At 62.7% G+C, this 20,491-nt stretch overlaps 1 protein-coding gene and 1 long non-coding RNA gene across 13 annotated transcripts; one reads left to right on the forward strand and one right to left on the reverse strand.

Annotated features, from left to right (window-relative positions):
- Positions 1–25: 25 nt before the first annotated feature.
- On the reverse strand, positions 26–15,179 carry SSBP4 (single stranded DNA binding protein 4). Of its 12 annotated transcripts, none has more exons than XM_058727410.1 (18): positions 14,758–15,170; positions 8,156–8,228; positions 7,737–7,798; positions 7,555–7,639; positions 3,869–3,958; positions 3,284–3,349; positions 3,014–3,073; positions 2,859–2,928; positions 2,625–2,692; positions 2,473–2,540; positions 2,116–2,161; positions 1,990–2,025; positions 1,810–1,864; positions 1,653–1,723; positions 1,479–1,557; positions 1,062–1,090; positions 677–900; positions 26–416 (listed from the first exon to the last, which is right to left on the reverse strand). In XM_058727410.1, exons 1-17 carry the CDS (start codon positions 14,814–14,816, stop codon positions 691–693), a joined length of 1,227 nt encoding a protein of 408 aa, XP_058583393.1. In that variant the 5' UTR covers positions 14,817–15,170; the 3' UTR covers positions 26–416; positions 677–690. The 12 variants fall into 12 exon arrangements, with proteins under 12 accessions (XP_058583393.1, XP_058583396.1, XP_058583397.1 ...); XM_058727413.1 differs by having other exon boundaries at positions 793–900; positions 14,758–15,167; XM_058727414.1 differs by having other exon boundaries at positions 793–900; positions 2,473–2,692; positions 7,555–7,613; positions 14,758–15,179.
- LOC131510359 (uncharacterized) lies at positions 9,696–13,060 on the forward strand. The gene is made up of 3 exons (XR_009261013.1): positions 9,696–10,056; positions 12,229–12,433; positions 12,775–13,060. It is a non-coding gene; the product is annotated as an uncharacterized LOC131510359 (long non-coding RNA).
- Positions 15,180–20,491: the final 5,312 nt, after the last annotated feature.

Consider the following 20,491-nt stretch of genomic DNA (forward strand, 5'->3'; position numbering starts at 1 on the left):
CAAAGTGAAGAAATCTCAGACCAGATACCAAAAACCAAAACCAAGTTACATTTATTGATGGGGCCCACCCCCTGCTGTCCAGGGGAAAAGAGGTCCCCAGGGAGCCCCCTTGGACAAAATAGAAATGGCAGGAAGGTCCTATACATGAAAGAACGTCTCTGAGGTCCTTGCGTTTTTTCTTTTTTGTTTTGTTTTGTTTTTTTTATAAAATGAGAGTCCTTCGTGCGGGGCCTCCCAGCTGTCCAATCCTTGAACTGGAGTACAGTCGCCCGAGGTGTGACCTCAGACCCTCACCCAGCAGACTGCCCGAGCCCCTGGACCTTGGTCCCAGGCAGGGGCACTGGGCAGAAGCCGAGGCCGGCAGTGGGCAAGGGGCTACTGCCCCATCACACGCTCATGGTCATCCCCGGCGAGTACTGCGGAGAGACGAGGGGGTGGCGCGCGGAGGCGGGCTCAGCTCCGGCCTAGGCTGGGACCCGCCCCCCCCGGGGAGAAGAGGGGACGGGGCGGGGCGGACGTGGGGGGGGGGGGGGAGACAGGTGGCGAAGTGTGGGGAAGCCGCCCTGGGGTGCGGGTCCCAGGGTGGGGTTGGGACGGGGGCGGGCCGGTGAGATAAGGGCGGGAGTGAGGGAAGGGGGGAGAGGGGAGGGGAAGGATGACGCGGCCGCCCCCCCACCTGGCCCGCCGCGGTCACGGTCTTGCTCTGGCCCCCCGGCCGCCCCGCCGGGGCCTGCCCGCCAGGCCCCTCCGGCCCGACGCCGCCGCGGGGGGGGAGTCGACGCAGTCGCTTACGCTTTCGCTCGGGAACGGGTGCAGGAAGGTCCCGGCGGCCGCCATCTCGCCGTCGTCCCGCGGGGTGCCCGGGGCGTTGCTCAGGCCGGCCACGGCGCCGGGGGAGCTCTGGGGGCGGCCGCGGTCAGCGCGGTACTCCCCGCCCCGCGGGCCAGGCCCTGCCCACCGCTCGTCCCGACCTGGACTAGGCCTCACCGCCCTGGTCAAGCCCGCATCCCCGCGCCCCGGGAGCCCCAGGCCCCACCCCACGCAGGAGCGCGGCCCCTCACCTTCGGCAACCCGTCCATATCGCCCGAGCCTGTGGACCGACAGACGGCGGACCGCGGCTCAGACGCGCCTGCGCCAGGCCCGACTCCCCCCCCCCCCCCCCCCCCCCCCCCCCCGGGAGCCCAGGGTCAATCGACCCCCTCCTCGAACTTCCCCCGCCCCCAGGCCCAGCCTGCTGGGGATCTCGGACGGAGGGCCCGGGCAGGGGTCAGTGATGGCACTCATGCTTTAGTTACAGGAATCCTCCCCCCAACGCAACCCCTGCCACTGGGCCGCCTGCGGAAGCTCGGGGCACAACTGGGTCGCCAGAGGAGAAACGGGGTTGGATGGGCGGGAGCATCCGCCAGGGGGCGCAAAAGGCTTGTGAAGCAGCCTGGTTGGGGAGTGGGGCGGGGGGCGGTCTCCGGACGCCCACTCACCCAGGGATCCGTTCACGTGATGAGGCTCCATCGCACTCATGGCCGCCATGGGACCCTCCGGACCAGGGCCAAGTGGGAACTGCGGGCAGCGGGGCAGCGTGGGATTAGGGCCACCAGACCCCCAGTGGGGCCACTACTTTCTGCAGCCCCCACCCCGGAGCCCCCTCCACTCACATTAGCCCTGCCGGCGCCCGGCCCAATGGGGTTCATGATAGTGTACATGTTCTCGCTGGAGTTGGTGGAGTCTGGGGGAGATATTGGTGCATGAGGGGAAGAAGCGTGACGACTTCTCCAGGAACACCCTCCCTGTACCCCACCCGGGCTGTACCACCTCCAGGGCTGGGCATGATGGGTGTTCCAGGGGGCCCGCCTCCTCCTGGGGGTCCCTGCGCAAGGAGGGAGACAGAGAAGGTGAGAAAGACCCCCCCACACACACACACACATCTGCCACCCACAACCCCTCCCCCCAGGCTTGAGCGGCACAGCCACGGCCCTGCTGGGCCCCACTCACCGTGTAGCTGCCGGGGGAGGAGGAGGAATAGGGGATCTGGGGAGAAGGGAAGCTATGAGCAGTCGGCCCGCTCTACCCCTCACAGACCGCTATCATCTTCCCCCGGCCCTCCGGGCCACCACTCACCGAGTTTCCGCTGGGGCTGGCCCATGGGCCTCGCACTCCAGGGCCCCTAGAAGAGACAGTGGGTGGACCCTGAGGCGAGGCCGGGTGGTACACGGCCCCCCACTACGCACTGTCGCCCCCCCACCCTGCTGCCCCGTGTGCCCCCAAACAGGCCCGCAGCGCAGCAGATGTTGGCCGGGTCAGCCTTCGTCCCTCACCGGCCTTTGGGCCTCAGTTTCCCCACCCGACAGCAGAGTAATCGATATCCAGAGCATTAACAATGGCCAGTGCAGATTGAGCCTGCCCCGGCCCACCCAGCCGGTGAAGGTGGGTGATGGCCCACGTGGGCACACGCCAGGGGTTCTCCCAGAGCCTTACATGTTCATGGTGGGCAGGCCCGGGCCAGCGAGAGAGTTGGGTGGGGGCCGCATGCCACCTCCATAGCTCTGGGAAAGCAAAAGGGCTGTGAGTGGCCAAGGTGTGGGGGGAAGGCCCCGAGGCGTACCCCCTCTCCCGGACCCTGCCCTCACCTGGGGTCCAACGCCGGCCATGCCCCGTGGAGGTGTCACCCTCTGCATCGGGCCCATGCTCGGATGCCCTGAGGTGGGGACAGAAGGAGGGGGGCTCAGGCCAGTAACACTCCCCGGGGTGGACCCGGGCCGGATGGGGGTCGTTCTGCACCGTGAGACAGCAGGGAGGAGGCATTCCGAGCCGGGGTCCCGATGAGTGGAGGGGGAGGCAGCAGCTGGAGCTTCCCTACTCACCCTGAGCACGCGGGGAGGGTTCCATGGCACCAGGGAGGAGGGGCTGGGAGCCGGGGAGGCCCACCGGAGGCTGCGGAGGGGGCGTGGCAGCAGTGAGCGAGGGCACCGCCACCCTGGCCCAACTCCTGGCCCCCCTCCCCTCATCCCTCTCTCACCTGACTCGGCATCCGCAGGGCGGGCCGGGGGCCCCCTGGGAACCGCGGTGACATGAAGGGCTGGAAGAGGTGGGCCGGGGATCAGCACCTCCCACCGCCCTGTTCGCCTCCCAAAGCTACCCCGTTCCTGCGGCGCCCCGGCCCCCAGCCCGGACAGCCCCCTCTTCCTGGACCAGTCAGCAGACGGCAGCCAGCCAGTGCGGTGGGGCCGGCGGCTCGAGTTGCTAGGACGTGCGTGTGGTGAAGGGGCGGGGCGTCACAGGTCCTTACCTGAACGTGAGGCCCCATCATGGGGGCGTTGGGGTTGTGGGGGGGCTGCTGGGAGTCGGGGGGGCCCTAGGAGGACAGAACCAGGTGGGTTGGGAAGAGCGAGGTCCACCGAAGCTTCACTGCTTTCAGTGGCCTTGCTGGGCGTGGCCAGGGAGGGGGGAGGGGATGCCATGGAGGCGGGAGGGTGGGCCAGTCCTGCACTCCCCCTAGGGCAAGACGGGGTTTGGGGTGAAGGGCTCTACGGAAACAGTCAGGGGCAAGACCCACGGCTCAGAGAGCCACGCTCTAAGGCTCTTAGCAACCTGGCACGCACAGACCAACTGCACAGAGACCCCGCCTTCTCCTGGCCTGGGACCCAGCTCAAGCGGCCCCTCCCCCGCTGGCTACACCAAAACCCAGATGCAAAAACCCACGCACTGACCACCCTCCCATTCCAGCCTGGGAGGGCCGGCAATTCCACCGGCAATTCCAGCCTGCCAGGGCCTCTCCCCACATGAGACCCCCAACCCCATCATTGCCCGCACCTGTCACCCTGACATAACCACTCAAGAGTTGCAGAACAGGGGGCACCAGCCCTGGCTGTACCTGGAAGAAGCCGGGTGCCATGGGGCCCGCTGCCATTGCGTCGTTGGGGGCCATGCTCCCCATCACTGGACTAGGGGCCGCTACAGAGCTCTGCAGGGGTGGGGAATACCATGAAAACCAGGTCAGGTCACTTCCTGCTTGAGTGTCCTCTCCTTTCCAAAAGCAGCCCACTCCACTGCACAAGGAACCTGGACCATCTGACCACCTACCCATGCAGGTGACGATGCCTGGAGGGTCCTCTAGGTGCAGCTGCCCCTGTCCCCACCCACGATTAGCAACCCTGACTTGGCCTCCTCCTCAGATGCGCTATGTGGCGTCAGGATGGGCTTTGCCTCTTTGCTGCACCCAAGACGCTGGAGGTGATCAGGGCCCTGCCAGGCTGAACCCACAGCCCAGGAAGGAGGCCAGGATTCCCAGTTCCTAAGGAGTCAGTCCCAAGCCCGAGGATCTGGGGGTCTGAAAATGCCAACAACCCAGGGCTCCAGTTTGTTCCTTCCGTCTGAATTTAACCTCAGACTAGTGGGGGCACAGTCCCTAACTCTAGGCCCATCCCGGTAGGCTGGTGAGGCAGATAAGCTAGACCCCCAGCTCTATCCAAGACACCTAAAAACCAACTGGCAGCTTCAAGATGAACCTCCCTTCCAGAAGGCTCCTCCTTGAAGCGGCTGCACACACCAATCCCCCTCCTCCTCCAATAGGGAGGGAAATGAAGAGGAGGACTACTGGGGTGGGGTCTTCAGGCTCCTGACTTCAGATGGAGGAGAGGAGATGACAGGGTGCCAGAGAGGGGAGTTCCCATGTCAGCCAAGGGCGGAGATGCTGGTGGCAGGCCAGAGCTGGCAGGGGGGCAGGCTGACAGGCCACTTCCTCTGGTCGGTTCCAAGTCCCAGGCCTGTCTGCCTTTGGGGCCCACAGAGCAGGGAGGAGAAGGGGAAATGGAGGCCTAGTTTACAGGGCAGAGGGGACACATCAAAGGACAGGGAAGGAGGAGGACTCTGCAGGGACTGAGTAGAAAAGAGAAGAGTAGTTCTCTGGGGGCCCCTTGACTCTGGTCTGTCTGGATCATCTGCCCCCACTCCAGGCCTGACAGGACCCAAGAGGAAGGGTCTGGTCTGTGCGGGTCATTGCCGTCCCTGGGGCTAGCACAAGCCATCACACAAGGGATGCTCAGGAATTTGAGGAACTGCAGCCACTTGGGTTCAGAGGAGTTAAGCATTTTGCCCACGGTCACACAGCATTTCCTGCCCTACAGAAGTGGGGAGAGGGCCCCTTGGCTGGGGCAGGGCAGGGCAGGGCCCCTGGAGACATACCCTTCCGCCTGGGGAATGCAAGCTGCCCCCCTTCCTGTCCCTTCTCAAAGGTCAGCCTCTGAAGGACTCCAGGCCCCAAACTGGGGAGGTATGGGTGGGAGTCTCCCCGGGCCTATGGTGACTGAAAGCACTCCCAGGGCCCATTGCAAACCTTTTGAAAGCCCAAGAGACCCTAGGAGTGAGGGGGGATAAAGCTTTCAGCCCCCCCTCCAAGCTGCCACCCCCCCCCCTTCCTCCACCTCATGCCCTCCCACAGATACAGCCTTACAGCCGAACAGCTATTCTCGCAGGCGCCTGCCTCAGTGGCTGAACAGGGGCACCTCTGAACCTTAGGTCTATCCACCCCCGCCCCCCACCCCCACCTACCCCACAGGGAGGGTGGGAGAGCAGTCCCCCTCCTTTTGAGCCACAACAGGCGCCAGAGCATTTCCTGGTCGGGAGGGCGGAGGTGGGGGCAGCTGCTTTCTGGGCTGCGGACCACGAGATGTGGGGGCAGGGAAAAGATGGGGCACCCCTCACCCCCTTGTAGCTTCCCAATTCTAGGCCCAGAAGGGTTAATATGGGGCGGTCCACTCTCCCTGGCGGGTGGCCCAGCTAGCCCGCCCCCCCCACGTCCATCATCCACCCGGAGACGCCCTGGCCCAACCTGCGTTGCTATGACGACGGGTTGGGCGCGCTAGCGTTTCCTGGAGATGCCGAGGTCGGCAGCAGAGCCGGGAGGGGCGAACTGAGTCCCCACTCGGAGGCCCCCCCACGCACACCGACCACGTAGAGGAGGCAAGCAGGGCGCTAGAGCAGCGGCCGGGCAGGATGTGCGCCCGCAGCCACAGAGAACCCGCCACCCCGGGGCCAGGTCGCTACCCACCGCGGGCGGGGCGGGGCGGGGGGGTCCCCACCCCCCCACCCACGTCCGCTGTGCCCGTGCCATCTCCCCCTACACCCCACGCCACGCGCGCTCCGCTGCCATGGTAACCGGCGCGCTCCCGGGAAGCGCGTTCCCCTCCGTGTGAAGAACCAAGCACTCCGCCCTCCTTGCCCTCCCTCGAGGCGCCCTGAGAGGCCGCTGGAGTCGCGGGCAGAGGCAAAGCCCGGGCGGAGAGGGAAGGGGAGCTGAGCAGACCGGGAGGGGCTAGGGCTCGACTGGGAAGGGGCGCCCTCACGGAGTCAGGCACGCACACAACTCCAGACACCCCTGGAGCCCCAGTTCTGGCAGGAGAGGGACAGGGGGGCAGCACACGAGCAGTGGGACCCAACAGGGACCAACAGTATGACCCCAGCTCCCAAGCACAGCGTAAGGCGCGTGAGGAGCGTCTTCAGGGACAAGAAGAAGCCTTACCCCTCTGGGGCCGCACTCCCGCCCTACGAAGGCCTGCACTGGGCAGGGGAGGGGATGCATTATGCGGGGAGGCGGTGCACAACCTTGACCAATTGCAGAGCGAGATGGGGACCGCCACGCCCTGGGAGGCCCGAGGGGGCACAGCGGGGAGGATTGCTCAGGACGCGAGGACGGCCGTCGGAGTGTGGGCGCACAACGGGGAGGGGGGTGGGAGGGGGGAACTCGCCTAGAGCTGCCCGCCCCTGGACGCCAGCTGAGCTGCCGCTTCCCCCTTGAGTGGGCCCGGAGCCCCCAAGCCTTTCCTGGCCAACCAGAGACCTCTCGGAGAAGCCGGGTGGCCAAGCCCCACACCCAAGGCCAAGAAGATAAAGGCAGGGGCTGCCATCTGCGCGTGACAAAATGCCACCAGCCCTTTCATGTCATGCCCTTTCCTCTTCAGACAGGCCTCTGACCCCCACTCAACCCAGAGGGAAACTGAGGCCAAAGAGGTAGAGTCAACAGCCTCAGCCACCAAGCAAAGTTAGGAGGTGTGCCCACTGCTGGGCCTCTACCGCTCAAGGGTGCACCTGCCAGTTAGCCAACCCCCACCCCCACTCCCGCCTGCACCCAGAAAGGCTGGGGCGGGAGGGGACATGCAGTAGTGGCCCCAACCCTGTCCCCCGCCACACATATAGACACACACACACAAACTACACATACACAGCTAGGCAGATGGGGAGGCAGGAGCTCCTGGCTCCACGGGGGATTCAGATGATGGAGAAGAGAGGCGGGACCGGCCTCAGGAAGGTATGGGGGGGGGCTGTGGGGGCCCTCAGGAGCTGAGCGCAGTGGAAGGACCTCCCCCATCTTGTGAGTATCCCTATACTGAGTAGAGGGAATACGGACTCCCCAGAAGTGGCCAGATCCCAGATCAATCCCCACAGCCAGACCCACTTGGCCACCCAAGCCAGCCTCAGGCCACACAGGACCCCAAGGCCACAGGCCCAGAAACCTGCCCATGCCCACGAGCCCTGGTCCCAGTCCCCGGGGCAGGGACTCACGTAGTCCTGGAAGGCCTTGGCCTCATTTGAGTGCTCACACGCCTCTCTGCGGTCAGGTGCTGCACAGTACAAGTCCCAGAACACGCTGTGGGCGGCAGGGGGGGGAGGGGGGGACGATGGTTTCCCCACACGTCCCCACCCAGCCCCCCTCCGTGGCCCACCCTGGCCAGCCTCACACGCACCACCACCAGGAATGCAGGAACCCTGGGGGCTCCCCCAGCGTAATGTTCTTCTCCCATCGGATCTGCAGGGGGAAGGCAAGACAGTGAGAGGGCCCTGCCTGACCCCTTCCAACCTGGGGCAGCCCTAGCCCAGCCTGGTGCCTGGGGAATGCTGGGGCAGGGGACCAGTAGCCCAGAGCAAGGGAGCTGGGAGGGGGCAACTATGTGAGGGGCAGGTAAGGGGGCACAGATCGTCAGATGGCCAGGCAGATGCCTGGACACCAGTCCACGGGCCCTGATCCACCCCAGCCCTCAGTTCCCAGGGCCAGCAGAGGGACACCCCAACCCATCTGGAAAGGAGATGGAGAGGACCCCAGGGTATGGGTGGTAAGGAAGGGCCCAGCTTAGGGGGGGATCTCTGCCTGGCCAGGCTGGCTTACCTCGGACAGAAAGGTCTGGGCTGACTTCTGGGCACCAACGTGCAACAGGTACTCGTATACATAGAGTGCCAACCTGCAGGCAGGCAGAGGGGAGGCTGGCTCAGGCCTGGGGCGAGCCCCACAGTCCCAAGGATCCCTGAGAGAGGCCCTCAGTGAGCCCCTCATGACGCCACTCCCGGCCTCACTCACTGCCCCCTGCTGGTTCCCCAATCACCCACATCTCCCCCACCCTGACAGGTGATGACCTCAGTTGCTCAGACCAGCCAACTCTACATATCCATCAATACCCAGCCTGCAGGCCCTTCTTCTAGGCAACGCTCTCAGCAGTCCATAACCCCCCACTTGCAAACCAAACTCTGCTCTGTTAAACACCAAGTCCTGGCCCCATCCCGCCAACGCTGAGACCCAGAACAGCCTTGGTCCCGGGGAGGTTTTCTGCCCAGGAGAAAGGGCTCCCGGATGTCGCTCCAGACTATGCCCTGGGTAGGGTCTCCCAGCCAGTACCCTAGACCATGTGGCCAGGGCCGGCACCTAATTCCCTCCCAGCCTTGCCTGCTAGGGGCCCTCTTCCAGGTGTCCCTGGACCCCCGTTCTCTTTCTCAGGATCAGCGCCCATCCACCAGTGGTGGCCATGACCCATCTATACCAGCCCTCCAGGGAGAGTCTGGAGAAGTGAGGGTAGCGAGGGGCAGTGGGGCCAGCAGTGCCACTTGGCTGCCACGGCACCTTGTCGAAACACAGTGCCGGGTAACCTTAGACACACCAACCTGGCCACGGCCCACCCCAAGAACAGGCCACCTTCCATCGGCAGTGTCCTCCACGGTCCACGTAGGAAGGCCGGCCCTTCCACGCCACCTTCCAAGCCTCTCCATCCTCAGCCTCCACGCCCCCTCATCAGTCCTCCACACCAGCAAGCAGAGAAACAACTTCCTGGCCCCTGGGGTCACCCATTTCCCAACCATCCACTCCACAGTTACTGGCCCCTCCCAGTGCTCCCAGGGACCTTACTGCCCGTCCAGGTCCCATGTGGGCTGGGGGGTATAGGGTCCAGATCCAAGACTGGGGACTCCTCAAGGGCTGGCCTGAGCTGGAAGGCCTTCTAGTACGCCTCCCCACTCGGCTGGCCGCCCTTCCCTGGCTGAGGGCCCCATCCTAAAATAACCCTCCTTTGTCTCATGTTCCTGCTCTCTCCCCACCTTCCCAGCCAGGCTTCTTGATCCTCACATACCCGCCCCCCATCAGATCACTCCCCCTTCCTCAGACCTCACAGAGGCAGTTCTGGCCATTCTGTCCTGGCCCCCAGTCCCTGCCCCACCCCATGGGTTCTGTCCTTGGCCTGGATCCTCTTCCTTCATCCAGCGCCTCCCTGTGCAATGAACGCAACAGACACCTGTACCTCTGCAAGCCACCTGCTGGTGGGCAGAGAGGGACACAACAATACATAGGAGAAGCTAAGTTATATGGTGGGCCGGAAGGTTGTGCGTGCTAGGGAAGGGCAAGAGGGGGACGTTAAGGGGTTGGGGTGGGCAGCTGTCCCAGGGTGAGGTGGGCCCCTGGCTCACACCACACCAAATGAGCTGCGACAGCCACCTACAGGGACAGGGCACAGAGGGGTAGAGTTCACGGTGCTCACGCAACTCCAAGTGTGGGTTTTCCTCAAGACTGGCTGCGGATTCCCCCACATCATCGCACCCCTCTCAGCCTTCCTGGCCCCATGGCCCCATGGCCAGGTTTACCTGTCCAATTCACTCCTGTGACTCTTCCTTTCTGGAGGCTTCCTGAGCCTTCAAGGGGCCTGCATCTGCCAGCCCTGTGTCCATTAGTGAAGGAACGAATGTGAAAAGCCAATGGCCTGAAGCAGAGCCAACCAGCCCAGGCCTACCAGCTACCCCACCTTCCAGGTAAGGAGAGGCTGAGAGAGGTCTGGTCAGTCCCTCACCCATTTCGGGGGTTGCTGCAAGGAGCAGGAAAGTCTGAGGTGAGACGTCCAGAGACAAGGAAGCAAAATGAGGTGGGGGAACCCAGGTAGATGGGGTAAGGGTAGGGGTAGTGGGGGGCTGCCGTCTTGCCCTGGGGGAATTCTAGCTCAGTAAGCCCCCTGAAGAAATACCCTTGGCTCCCACCACAACCACCAAGGGGTCTACACTGCCAGCCATTGGGTCCTCCTATACCTCCCTTTGCCCTTGACTGTTCAGCAGTGACATGTGACCCGGAATGCAGGTTCAGGAGCCCACCTCTGCCTGCCCCCCACGCCCCTGTGATCTGGCTTGGGTGGTCTGGCCTTGACTCACAAAGGTACAAGGGTGCACACACGTGCACAAATAATATCCACCCAACCATAGCCCTGAGATCACCGCACTTACTGAATTTAGGGGGAAAAGACTTAAGGAAAAAGCTCTTCTCTCCTGATTCGGAGCCTTCTTCCTGCCTCCTCTAGCACACGCTTGGCCCAGGCCACTAGCATCTCTTACCTGGATTTCGACAGCCCCCCCCCCCCCCGCCCCCTTCCAGGGGCTGCGCTCTCCCCAGCCCCTAGTGTCTACACACACACATCCCGGAACACTCCCCCTTCACTGCCCCAACACACATACACTGGCCATCCTCCACCTCAGGGCCTTTACCCAGGGTGTTCACCCACCTCCAACGCTTCCACCTAGAGACCGGTGTAGCTCAAATGTCACCCGTCAGTCTTTCCTATCACACCTAACACCACCTGCCCCATCCGCCACCGCCCCCCCCCCCATCACCTTATTTATCCCCTTCCGACACATAGGTCTCTGCTCTCTGCCTGCAGCTCCTTCTGGAATGTAGCTTCGGAGGGGGCCGGGGGTGGAGGCAGGGACTTGCTCTCTTTCACTCACTACTGAACTTAAAACAGAGCCCAGCGCATCTTGGGCCCCCAGCTACCCCAAAGGAATGAGCAAACCAACACCAGGACTCCCTCCTGTGACTTGGGGGGGGGGGGGGATTAACACAAGTAGTCTGGTAAGCACCCATACAAGTTGGCTGAGTATTTCGATGTTAAGGATTTGGGTGGGGTTTTATCCCCGAAGCAGAGAGACCAGGCAGAGTTTTCAGTTTTGCCGATTTCTCTTACATGTTGGTACTTTCATTTTTACTACGATGGAGTCTGAGGGAAGAATTGTGAGCTGTTTTGTTTTGGGTGAAAAGTGTTTTTGTTGTTGTTGCTTGTGTGTGCATCGTAAGTTTATTGCCGATACGGGAGGGAGATTCCTTCCATCCCCAAAATGAAACACATGGGTGCCCTGGAGAAATCTAGGAGATTCTTCCCACTCCACAGAAGGAGTGAGAAGGACGGATGCTGGGGACAAGGCAGGCTTTGCCGTCCCCCAGCCTACATATCCTCCCCTCAACAGAGGAGAGCTGCTCCCCACTATTATTTCCTCTCATCCACTCATCCCTGAAGTAATAATTAAAAAAAAAAAAAAAAAGACAAAAAACCCTCAAGTATGGGAGCCAGGGGTCCCGGCTGGGACTTGAGGTTAAAGGTCACCAGTAGAAGAGGGACAGGGAGGGGAGGAGGAACCACCACTGTTTCTGCTGCAGGGCCTCCTTCCTTGCTGCGTCCTGTAGCCGCTGCCGGCAACCGCACAGAGCGGACCACTGAGCCCCGGATGAAGCAGTCCTTCACTGATAACGTGTGAGGCTATTTCTCAGGGTCTGTGACACTGACGTCAGTTAGTTTGACGTTGAGATACCCATCCACACGCTGGAGGGTTCCACAGATGCTCAGGTCATTCTTGAGTTCCACGACCACATCCTTGCCCACAAGGGACTTGAAAAGGAGTGGAAGAGCAAGGTGGTCCAGCCACTGCCGGAGGGAAAGCGAGGGCCGGAACCGCCAGCTTGGGGCCTGACGGCACGCATGTTGGGGGCGGGGGGTGGGGGGCGTGAAAATTTTTGAAGCCTGGACATGGGCTATGTTGTTCAGGGCCCTTCAGAGACCCCAAGCAGGGCTTCTAGTTTGACGGTCACTGACCAAGCCCTGGGCTCGGTCATGGGGAAGGGCCTGGGCTCTGGATCCAAATCCTGGCATCCCCACCCCTAACCAGGTTGGCAAATGACCTGCAGAATGACTGCACTCACGGGGGCGCTTCTGCGGTAAGAGGGCAGGCGGATGGAAGGAGCGAGTGACCTAGAGGATCTGGCGTGCCCAGACCCCAAGTATTCATAGGAAGAAATGCACACGGTGACATAATAGGATGTTAGAGCCCCGCAGGCTACAATGCGGCACCACCACCGTAATCAAGAATTATGGTAGGTAAACGGATGCTCCCCGCATGGTGTCCTCCTCCCCCTTAAAGCCCCTGGACTTGCTGCTGGGGGCTGGGAGATGCCCTCTACCCAGGGGCTTGTATCACTCAACAAAGGGACTCTCCAAGCCACACACTTCCTCCCTCCCCACTGCTGCCTTCAAGGCCAGGCCTTCAGGCATCTCTTGCCAGGGTGGGGACCACCCTCCTCACCATCCGCCTGGCACAGCCTCCACACTTGCCCCCTCACAGCCCTTCTCCCACACGGTGGCCAGAGTGATGACCCCCACTCACAAATTCCACCTCTGTCTTCCTCCTCCTCCTCCTCCTCCTGTTCCCTCCCAGACACTACCTCTTCTCAAGTCCTTCCTTGGAGGCTCCCCTGTGTCCAGCGGCTCTGCCTAGCCTCCAAGACTCAGTTCAGGGGCTCCTTTCTTAAGAACCTCTTCCTCATCTGCTCTCCAAACAAGGATGCCCGCAGCCATACTTGGAAAGCCCAGCAAGAAACAGAGCAAACGCAAGGTGATTCCCGCACCTGCTGAGCTAAGGAACAAACTTCACCTGTGGTCACGTGCCCTGTCTCAAAACCCACCCCAGGAGAAAAAAAACACAAGGAACCCAGTGACACCAACCATGGTTGTCGTTTCTGGAATGATTTAAACCAACCTAGCAGCACTTCCCAACGGCAGAACCTCTGGAGCCATAGGAGGAGGGATACAAAGGGGACAAAGGGGCCTGCAGCTACCCCTGCTACCTTCGTACTCTTATTTAAAAAGCCCTAAATCCAATGACCAAATGCAAGTGCTAGTTCGTTCTGGGTGGTAGGTGCCCTCCAGGCTGCCCTGTAGGTTGGGAGTGTTTATTATTGGATCCACTATCCTGGCACCCAGCGGGTATTCAGTCCTTTCTGGGGCAGGCTGTCCCAGACCCAGTGTTGAGATGGGGAGCCAGAGGCGGGCGCAGGACAGGGACCTGAGAGGGAAGAAGGGCAGGAGGAGGCAGGAGGGTGAGCAGGGAGAAAAACATAGTGCCAGCAGGGGCTGAGGACCTGAGCAGTGTAACCCCCCCCACACACACACCCCATTTCACAGAGGAGGAAACCGAGGCCCAGACACAGGAAGTGGCTGGGCTGGTGGCTGCCTGCGTGGGGTTCCTTGTAGTCCTCGTGAGAATCCTACAAGGCCGGTCGTCCTTATTTCGGAAAGGAAGGCTCAGCAGCAACCAGCCGGCTTCCCGGGTGCGGTGTCGCCCTCCCCCCCTTCCGAGAGCTCTCGCTCTCGTGCCCCAGACGCTGAGACCTCAGCAGATCGCTTCCTCCCCAGGGCCCCCGCAGCCCTACGGATGAAAGAGGGGGTGCGACCATCTGGTGTTTTCCAAACTTTCTTTAGCAGCAGAACCCGATCTCCAAACCAACGCTTACATGGGAGCCCCTACAAGAAACGGACGAACGCAGGGCAGCTCTGGTCACCAAGGGGCCTGGAGAACAGGCACGATGGCACCTTTAGCCTCCGCATGAGGGGTTTTTGCAGATCCCAGTGTCCCCCTCCCCCCCCCCCCCCACTGGGAGCCGTGTGGCCTCCCCAGGGGATCCACCCAGCTGCCCACGCGGGGCTGGGGCCAGCACCCCTCAGGCCCTCTCCTCTCTCAAGCTCTTCCTGAGGTGCAGGGGTTCCCCCCTCCCCGACTGAGGTCAGTCTCGTCGGCCGCGGAAACTTCCCTGCAGAATGTGGGAGAGGGCTCGGCTCGCGACCTCGCGCGCACGCAGATCTCGACTGTTGGAGGTCTCGCGACCTTCGAGTCCGGCTCGGATCTGTCGCGCCCCTTCGAATCCTGCGCCCTCAAGTCTGGGGCCACGCCGCGACCCCTCGCGCCACTCGGGTCGCTCAAGCCCTCGGGTTTCACGCGCCCCCTCAAATGTCGCGAACCTCGGGTCTCCAGCACCCCTGCAGCCCTCCCGACCTCTGGGATCTCGCGCACCCCCTCCAGCCACACGACCCCTCGCGTCCCTTGCGCCGCCCGAGTCCCACGCGCCCGTCAAATCTCGCGAACCCTGCAGCTCCTCACGCCCCTCAGATCTAGCGCACTCCCACGAATCCCGCGGCCCCGCGCGCCCCTCGGGTCTCGCGCGCCCCCCTCAAATCTCGCGCCCCTCGGGTCTCGCGCGCCCCCGCAAATCTCGCGACCCCTTCGAGCCGCGCTGGGGCCCCGCACGCCCTGCCCCCGCGCCCACGTGCCCCGCGCGGTGCCCGCCGGCATTGGGGCCCACGGAAGCCTGCGCGGCGGCCGAGTCCCGCCCCCGGCGCCCACGGCCCCGGCCCACCGACTCACTTCTCGCGGGCCTGGCTGTCGGAGGGCACGGCCGAGCCCTTGCCCCCCTTGGCGTACATGCTGCTCCGAGCCGCCGCCGCCGCCGCCGCCTCCGGGGCCCACACCTGTCAGGCGGCACCGCGAGCCGCGCTAGCGGTCGCCATAGCTACCCCGCGCCCTGGGCCTCACAGCCCCGAGCCCCGCGCGGGCACCGCGGGCATCGTCCGCGCGGGGGAGCTCCAGACGGCCAAGGCGGCGGTGGCGGCGGCGGCGGCAGCTCCAGCTTCAGCTCCAGCCACGGGTTTTATTTTCTTCCTCTCTTCCCTCAGCGCGGGCTGTTCCGGGAAGCGCGCGCCCCCTCCTCCCGCCGCGCGCGCCCCCGCCCGCCGCCTCCCTGCCGCCCGCGGGCGCCGCTCTTAAAGGGGCGATGGCGGGCGCGCGGATGGGTCCCGGTGTGGGGACCGTGGGCCGGGCGCGCACGCGCAGTGCCCAACGCAGTGGGGTGGGGTGGGGGGGGAGCGCGGGGACACACACGCAGGCACGGGTGGGGGCGGCCACCTGGGGACACACAGCAGGATACAGTTGATCACGGCTCCACACACACGGTCTACCAATAGGACCAGCCACCCAAATTGTACACCCAGGAGCACAGCCACACACGGGACCCTACACACACAAATCCACAGAGCTACTGGAACGACGGGTGAGAGTTCCCTAAAGCGACAGGCCGTCACACTGGGTGTCCTCCCCACAGATATGTCCCCCCCCCCCCCACATCCTGAGAGGAACCCGCCACACGTACAGTTCACCCAGGGACACCCCGTCCCACACACGGTGGTATACACAGTGGCCACCAGGACAGCGCCACAGACGACAGCGTCACACGGTCCCGGGGCCTGTGGCCACTCACAGACACACGACGCAGACACAGGCAACCCGAAGACCACCACACAGCGCCGCCCCGTAGCCACACCCCGTGTCAACAGCAGTTGCTGGGTGATTGTCGCCTGGGTCCTTCCTGCGGCTGCTGCTCAGCCTGGGTATCGGCCAGCTGTAAACGGGGCGCATCCCACTTTTCATTGTCTCTGCAGGAGTCAGGACTGCAGGCGGAGGGTGGGGGGGGGGACCCCATTCCCCCTCCAGGGGCCCTTCTCCTCCCTCCAGAGGGTGTGAGAGGGGGGCAGACACCGCAGTAAGGACAAGGGTGCCTGCGAGGGGTGGAGGCCTGTGCGCGGGATCTGCTTGCGCCCGGTGGAGGGAGGCAGTGCGGTTGTGTCTCCAGGTCTGGATGTTGCTGTGAATGTCCTCCATAGGGGTCCCCCCCCCCCCCCCCATGCACGACTGCGAGCGTGTGTGTCTGTGTCTGGGTGTGAACCCGCAGTTCCTGTGTGAGTGCACATGTGCATCATGCCTGCCTGGAGTTTGGTAGGTATCCAGGGAAAGGCTGCTGTCTGGTCAACTGGCCCTGGCTGTGCAGCAGCGGTTGTGTGTCCTTGGCGGTTGTGCGAGGCCGAGGGACGCCCTTAGGCTGTGTGCACAAGTGTGTGTGTTTGCGTGCGCCTCCGCGCGGAGGTTGATTACTGGCTCCCCGGGACCTGTGTTGTGTGGTTGTGTGCTCAGGCTTCCTGCGTCGTGTGTGTGTGTGTGTGTGTGTGTGTGTGCGCGCGTCTTGATGGGAGCAACCGCCCCCGCCCCTGCCAGCTGACCCCCTGTTATACCTCCCTCTTAGAGGCCGCGCTCCCCAGTAGGGATCCCCACCCCTCAAGCCTGGCGGTCGGGAAGTCGGGAGCCGCTGGGGTTCCAGACAGGCGGAGAGGAAGGGAAGGGCCAGGCAGGCCCCAGCCCCGCCTCCATCCCGAGGGGCCCCGGCCGGGGTTGGAGGGGGACGCCAGCCCTTCCCACTTCCTGTCCAGCCGGTCGTCCCCTCCCCCAGCTTCCTCTCCCGCGGGGCCCCCGAGGCCCGGGCAGGCGTAGAGGAGGGGCCTGCGTTGCGAGCTAATGGGGGCGCGGCCGGCAAGCTTCTCTGGGGCCTCGAGCTGGCGGCTGCCCAGCGCCCCGGAGGCCACCGGCGGACGTGGGAGCCAAGGGCACCCTCGTCGTAATAGCCGCTCCCACCACCGGTCTCCGGCGCCTACTTCCAACGAGGCACAGAGAAAGTGGCTCCCCCACGTCGCACAGCGTATATGTGACAAATGTGACACTCCGGCCCTGAGGACGCTCCTCCTGCCATCCCAGGCACCCCCTATTTATCTCCCAGCGCTCGGTGGCTCCCCGGGATTCTGTGTGTCCTGCGCGGGTCCCTCGGCCTTTCTGAGCCACGGTTCCTTGAGTCGTGATCTCCAACCTCCCCACAAACATTTATTGAGCATCTGCTGTGCGCAGGGCTCTTGTGGGGGCTCTGGGGACCCAGCCAGCACGCTTCGCTACTGCTCGTGGAACTGAGATTTTGATGGGGAGGGCTGACCGTCAAACGCTGGCGATTTCAAGGAGTACCACATGCTGGGCAGAGGGAGGGGTTCCCAGTGGAGAGGATCCAGCGATGGCCAAAAGGGCCGGGCTCCCAGGCAGGGTGGAGGCGGGCGGGGGGGTGTGTGGGGGGGTGGTGGGAGGATGGAGAGAAGGAGGGAAACGCAGCGCGAGCTGCGAAGGGGGAGGTGCGGCGGGCTGAAGCGACAAGCGCGGTTCTCATGGCAACCGGGACGGATCTCCAAACACAGCCTCGGTGCCCGCGGAAAAGTCCGAGAAAAGGGAGATCGGCCCCACGCGGCATCAGGGAAGCGGAGCCGCGCGCACATCCAAGCAGGGCGCACTCCTTACAAGAGCAGAACCCACAGAAGGGCCTTACCCCCACCGCACCCAGAAGAGGGAGGGGCTTGGGGGGGGGAAGGAAAGTTTTTCGTGTTTTTTGTTTGTTTGTTTGTTGTTTTATTTTTTTTTTTTTAATTTTTTTTTCAACATTTTTTATTTATTTTTGGGACAGAGAGAGACAGAGCATGAACGGGGGAGGGGCAGAGAGAGAGGGAGACACAGAATCGGAAACAGGCTCCAGGCTCCGAGCCATCGGCCCAGAGCCTGACGCGGGGCTCGAACTCACGGACCGCGAGATCGTGACCTGGCTGAAGTCGGACGCTTAACCGACTGCGCCACCCAGGCGCCCCTGTTTGTTGTTTTATTAAGGGGAGGGGTGGATCTGAAAGATCTGAAAGCAAAATGTTCAGACCGCAGCACAGAAGTGCAAAGGCCCTTAGGTGGGTACACGGTTAAGGTGCTGGAGGCAGAACGAGGAGGGCAGTGTGGCTGGAACAGGAAGAGGAACCGGATCACTCCCGAGGGGACGGGTTGGGATTCGTTCTAAGCAATAAGGAGCCACGGGAAAGTGTGTAGCCTTGAACAGCAATCCGCAACAGGATTTTAAGAAGCTCCATGGGGCTGCTGGGTACATTGAGATAGCATGGAGGATGCAGAAGGTTGCCCGCGTAAGAAACCCAGGTACACAGGGGCCCTGGGCCAATGGCAGACCCGGGAATTGATTGGGGTCCCGGTGGGGACCCGAAGCAGAGAAGACTTTAATATTAAAGTCTGGTCGGAATCCTAGACCCGCCATTCCTTCATCGGCTCCCGACTGCCCCTGTGTGGCTGTGCGGGGACTGCAGCCTTGAGCCAGTTCTCTGCCTCGGGATCACCACCGGGTTGGAGGCGGTGCCTGGGCAAGCCTGTAGGGGACTGTGCTCGTAGGGCTGGGGCGGGGTGGTAGTGGGGGGTTGAATGGAGGAAAGTCTGTCCCAACCCCACTCCCTGCCAGCCCTTCCATTCTTCATACCCGCCCTTCACAGGCCCACCTCCCGGCCTTTGCACGGGCTGTTCCTGCTGCTGCCTGGAGGGCTCTTTGGCTCCTGGCCCTGCCTATTCTAGTTCCTTCTTCCCGCCACCCCCCTCGTCTCCTTCCTTCCCCTCTTTCTCCTCCCCTCCCTCTTCCTTGCCTTCCCTGGCCATCTCCCCCAGATTACTGGTTCAGCACTGGTCTTGGTTGGATTTGTCACTGTTACGATAAAATGATGCATCAAATAATCTGTTGACAGCCTCTGCCTCCCCCCGGATCTGTCCTCCCTGCGGACACAGCCCTGGCGGCCGGTGAATATGTTGCAGAAGCCGCTGGGAAGCCTGGTTTGGGTTTTCCTGATGATGGTTTTTCCTCTCCACTGTTGATGGAAGGAGCACCCCCCCCCCCCCACTTCTCATTAAAGTGGCAGGCCTTGGGAGGGGCCCGGATTCGGGATGGGGTCTCCTCCCCAGCCGTGCTTGCGTGGGAGGCGGGCCACAGCTGGGAGCAGGGTCTGGGCCCTGAGATGTTTCCTCTCAGAAGCTGTAATTATGGGTAATTTTCTAACTGCAACACAAAAATTAAAACCCAAACAACATCGGGAGGGGAGGAGCCACAGCAGCTGGCCCAGAGTGCTAGAGCAGGGGTGGGAGCTCTAGCCTAGACCTGGTGGGAGGAGCAAGGCCCCCAACCTGAGCGCTGGGCGGGGGGGGGGGGGGGGGGCCGGCAAAGGCTCCCGGAAAAGGCAGAAACCCCTTGGAGTCTCAGGTTTCCTGTACTCCAAGACTGATCACCTGGAGGTAGAAGTCCCCGGATGGATGGAGGTTGGGCCTGGGTTTGAATCCTGGCTGCGCAGGTCCCCTGAGAGTCTTGGAACCGGAGGCGACTGAACCCGCCCCCCCCCCCCCCCCCCCCCAGCTTGCAGAGCTGCTGCCGAACTCTAGGCAACCGAGGGGACCCGGGATGGCTAGGAGGAGGAGCCTCACGCAATTCTACAGCCCCACCCATCGGCACCATCCTCGACAAACCTCCAGTGCCTTCCGTGGGCTCCAGTGCCCATAAATTAAGTGCCTGTTCCTTCTCGTTGGATTTGAACTCCAGGGCCAAACCAATCGTAAGGAATTGGTGGGCTCAGCCCGGATCAGATCATCCCTGGAAGATTCGCCCAGCAGCCTCATTCCCATGTTATAGACTAGAATAGGGCTCTCTGAGCCCAGAGAGCTACTAAAAAAAGTCACACGGGTGACGCAGAGGCAGCACCTCACCCACTGGCGTGCCTGCCCTGTCTGGGTCTGGGATACTCACTCTGAGAAACTGGAGGCATTCTGTGGAAACTTCAGGCCTGGGGGGAGGAGCAGGGAAGAGAGGAATGAAGGAGGGAAGAGCCTGTAGCAGGTACAGAGAAAGTTCCACAGATAAAGTTGAGGCTCAGTACAGGGAACAACTTACCTGAAGACACACAGCAGAGAGTGGAGAACCAGGTATCTCTTTGGGCAGTAAAGCGGAGGGGTCTTCCCCCCCCCCCCCCCCCGATTTGGGAGTCCATCACTTAATAATAACACTGGGGAATGGATGCTTGCTAAGCACCAGAAGCTGGGTACTTTGTGTCCACGGTCCTGTTGCATGCATCCAGCTCATCCCCACCCCAGGGCCTTTGCATGGCAGTGCTCTCTGCCTGGGATGCCTTGCCCCCAGCCCTTCCCCATGGCCTGCTATTCTTCATCCTTAAGGCCTCAGCTCCCACATGTCTTCTCAGAGAGGCCCTCCAACCCGGGTCACATTGCCCGGTTGGGATTTTCCTGAAAACCTTGTTTTTGCACGTTGATTTCCCACATTTTCAGTAATCCATGAGTTCCACGAGGGCAGGGAGTTTGAATGTTTTGCTCAGTGCTTAGAACAAGTCTTGGCACACAGCAGGAGCTCAATAAATACCTG

Source organism: Neofelis nebulosa, chromosome 4 (assembly GCF_028018385.1).
Source record: "Neofelis nebulosa isolate mNeoNeb1 chromosome 4, mNeoNeb1.pri, whole genome shotgun sequence".
In the NCBI taxonomy this organism is placed as follows: domain Eukaryota; kingdom Metazoa; phylum Chordata; class Mammalia; order Carnivora; family Felidae; genus Neofelis; species Neofelis nebulosa.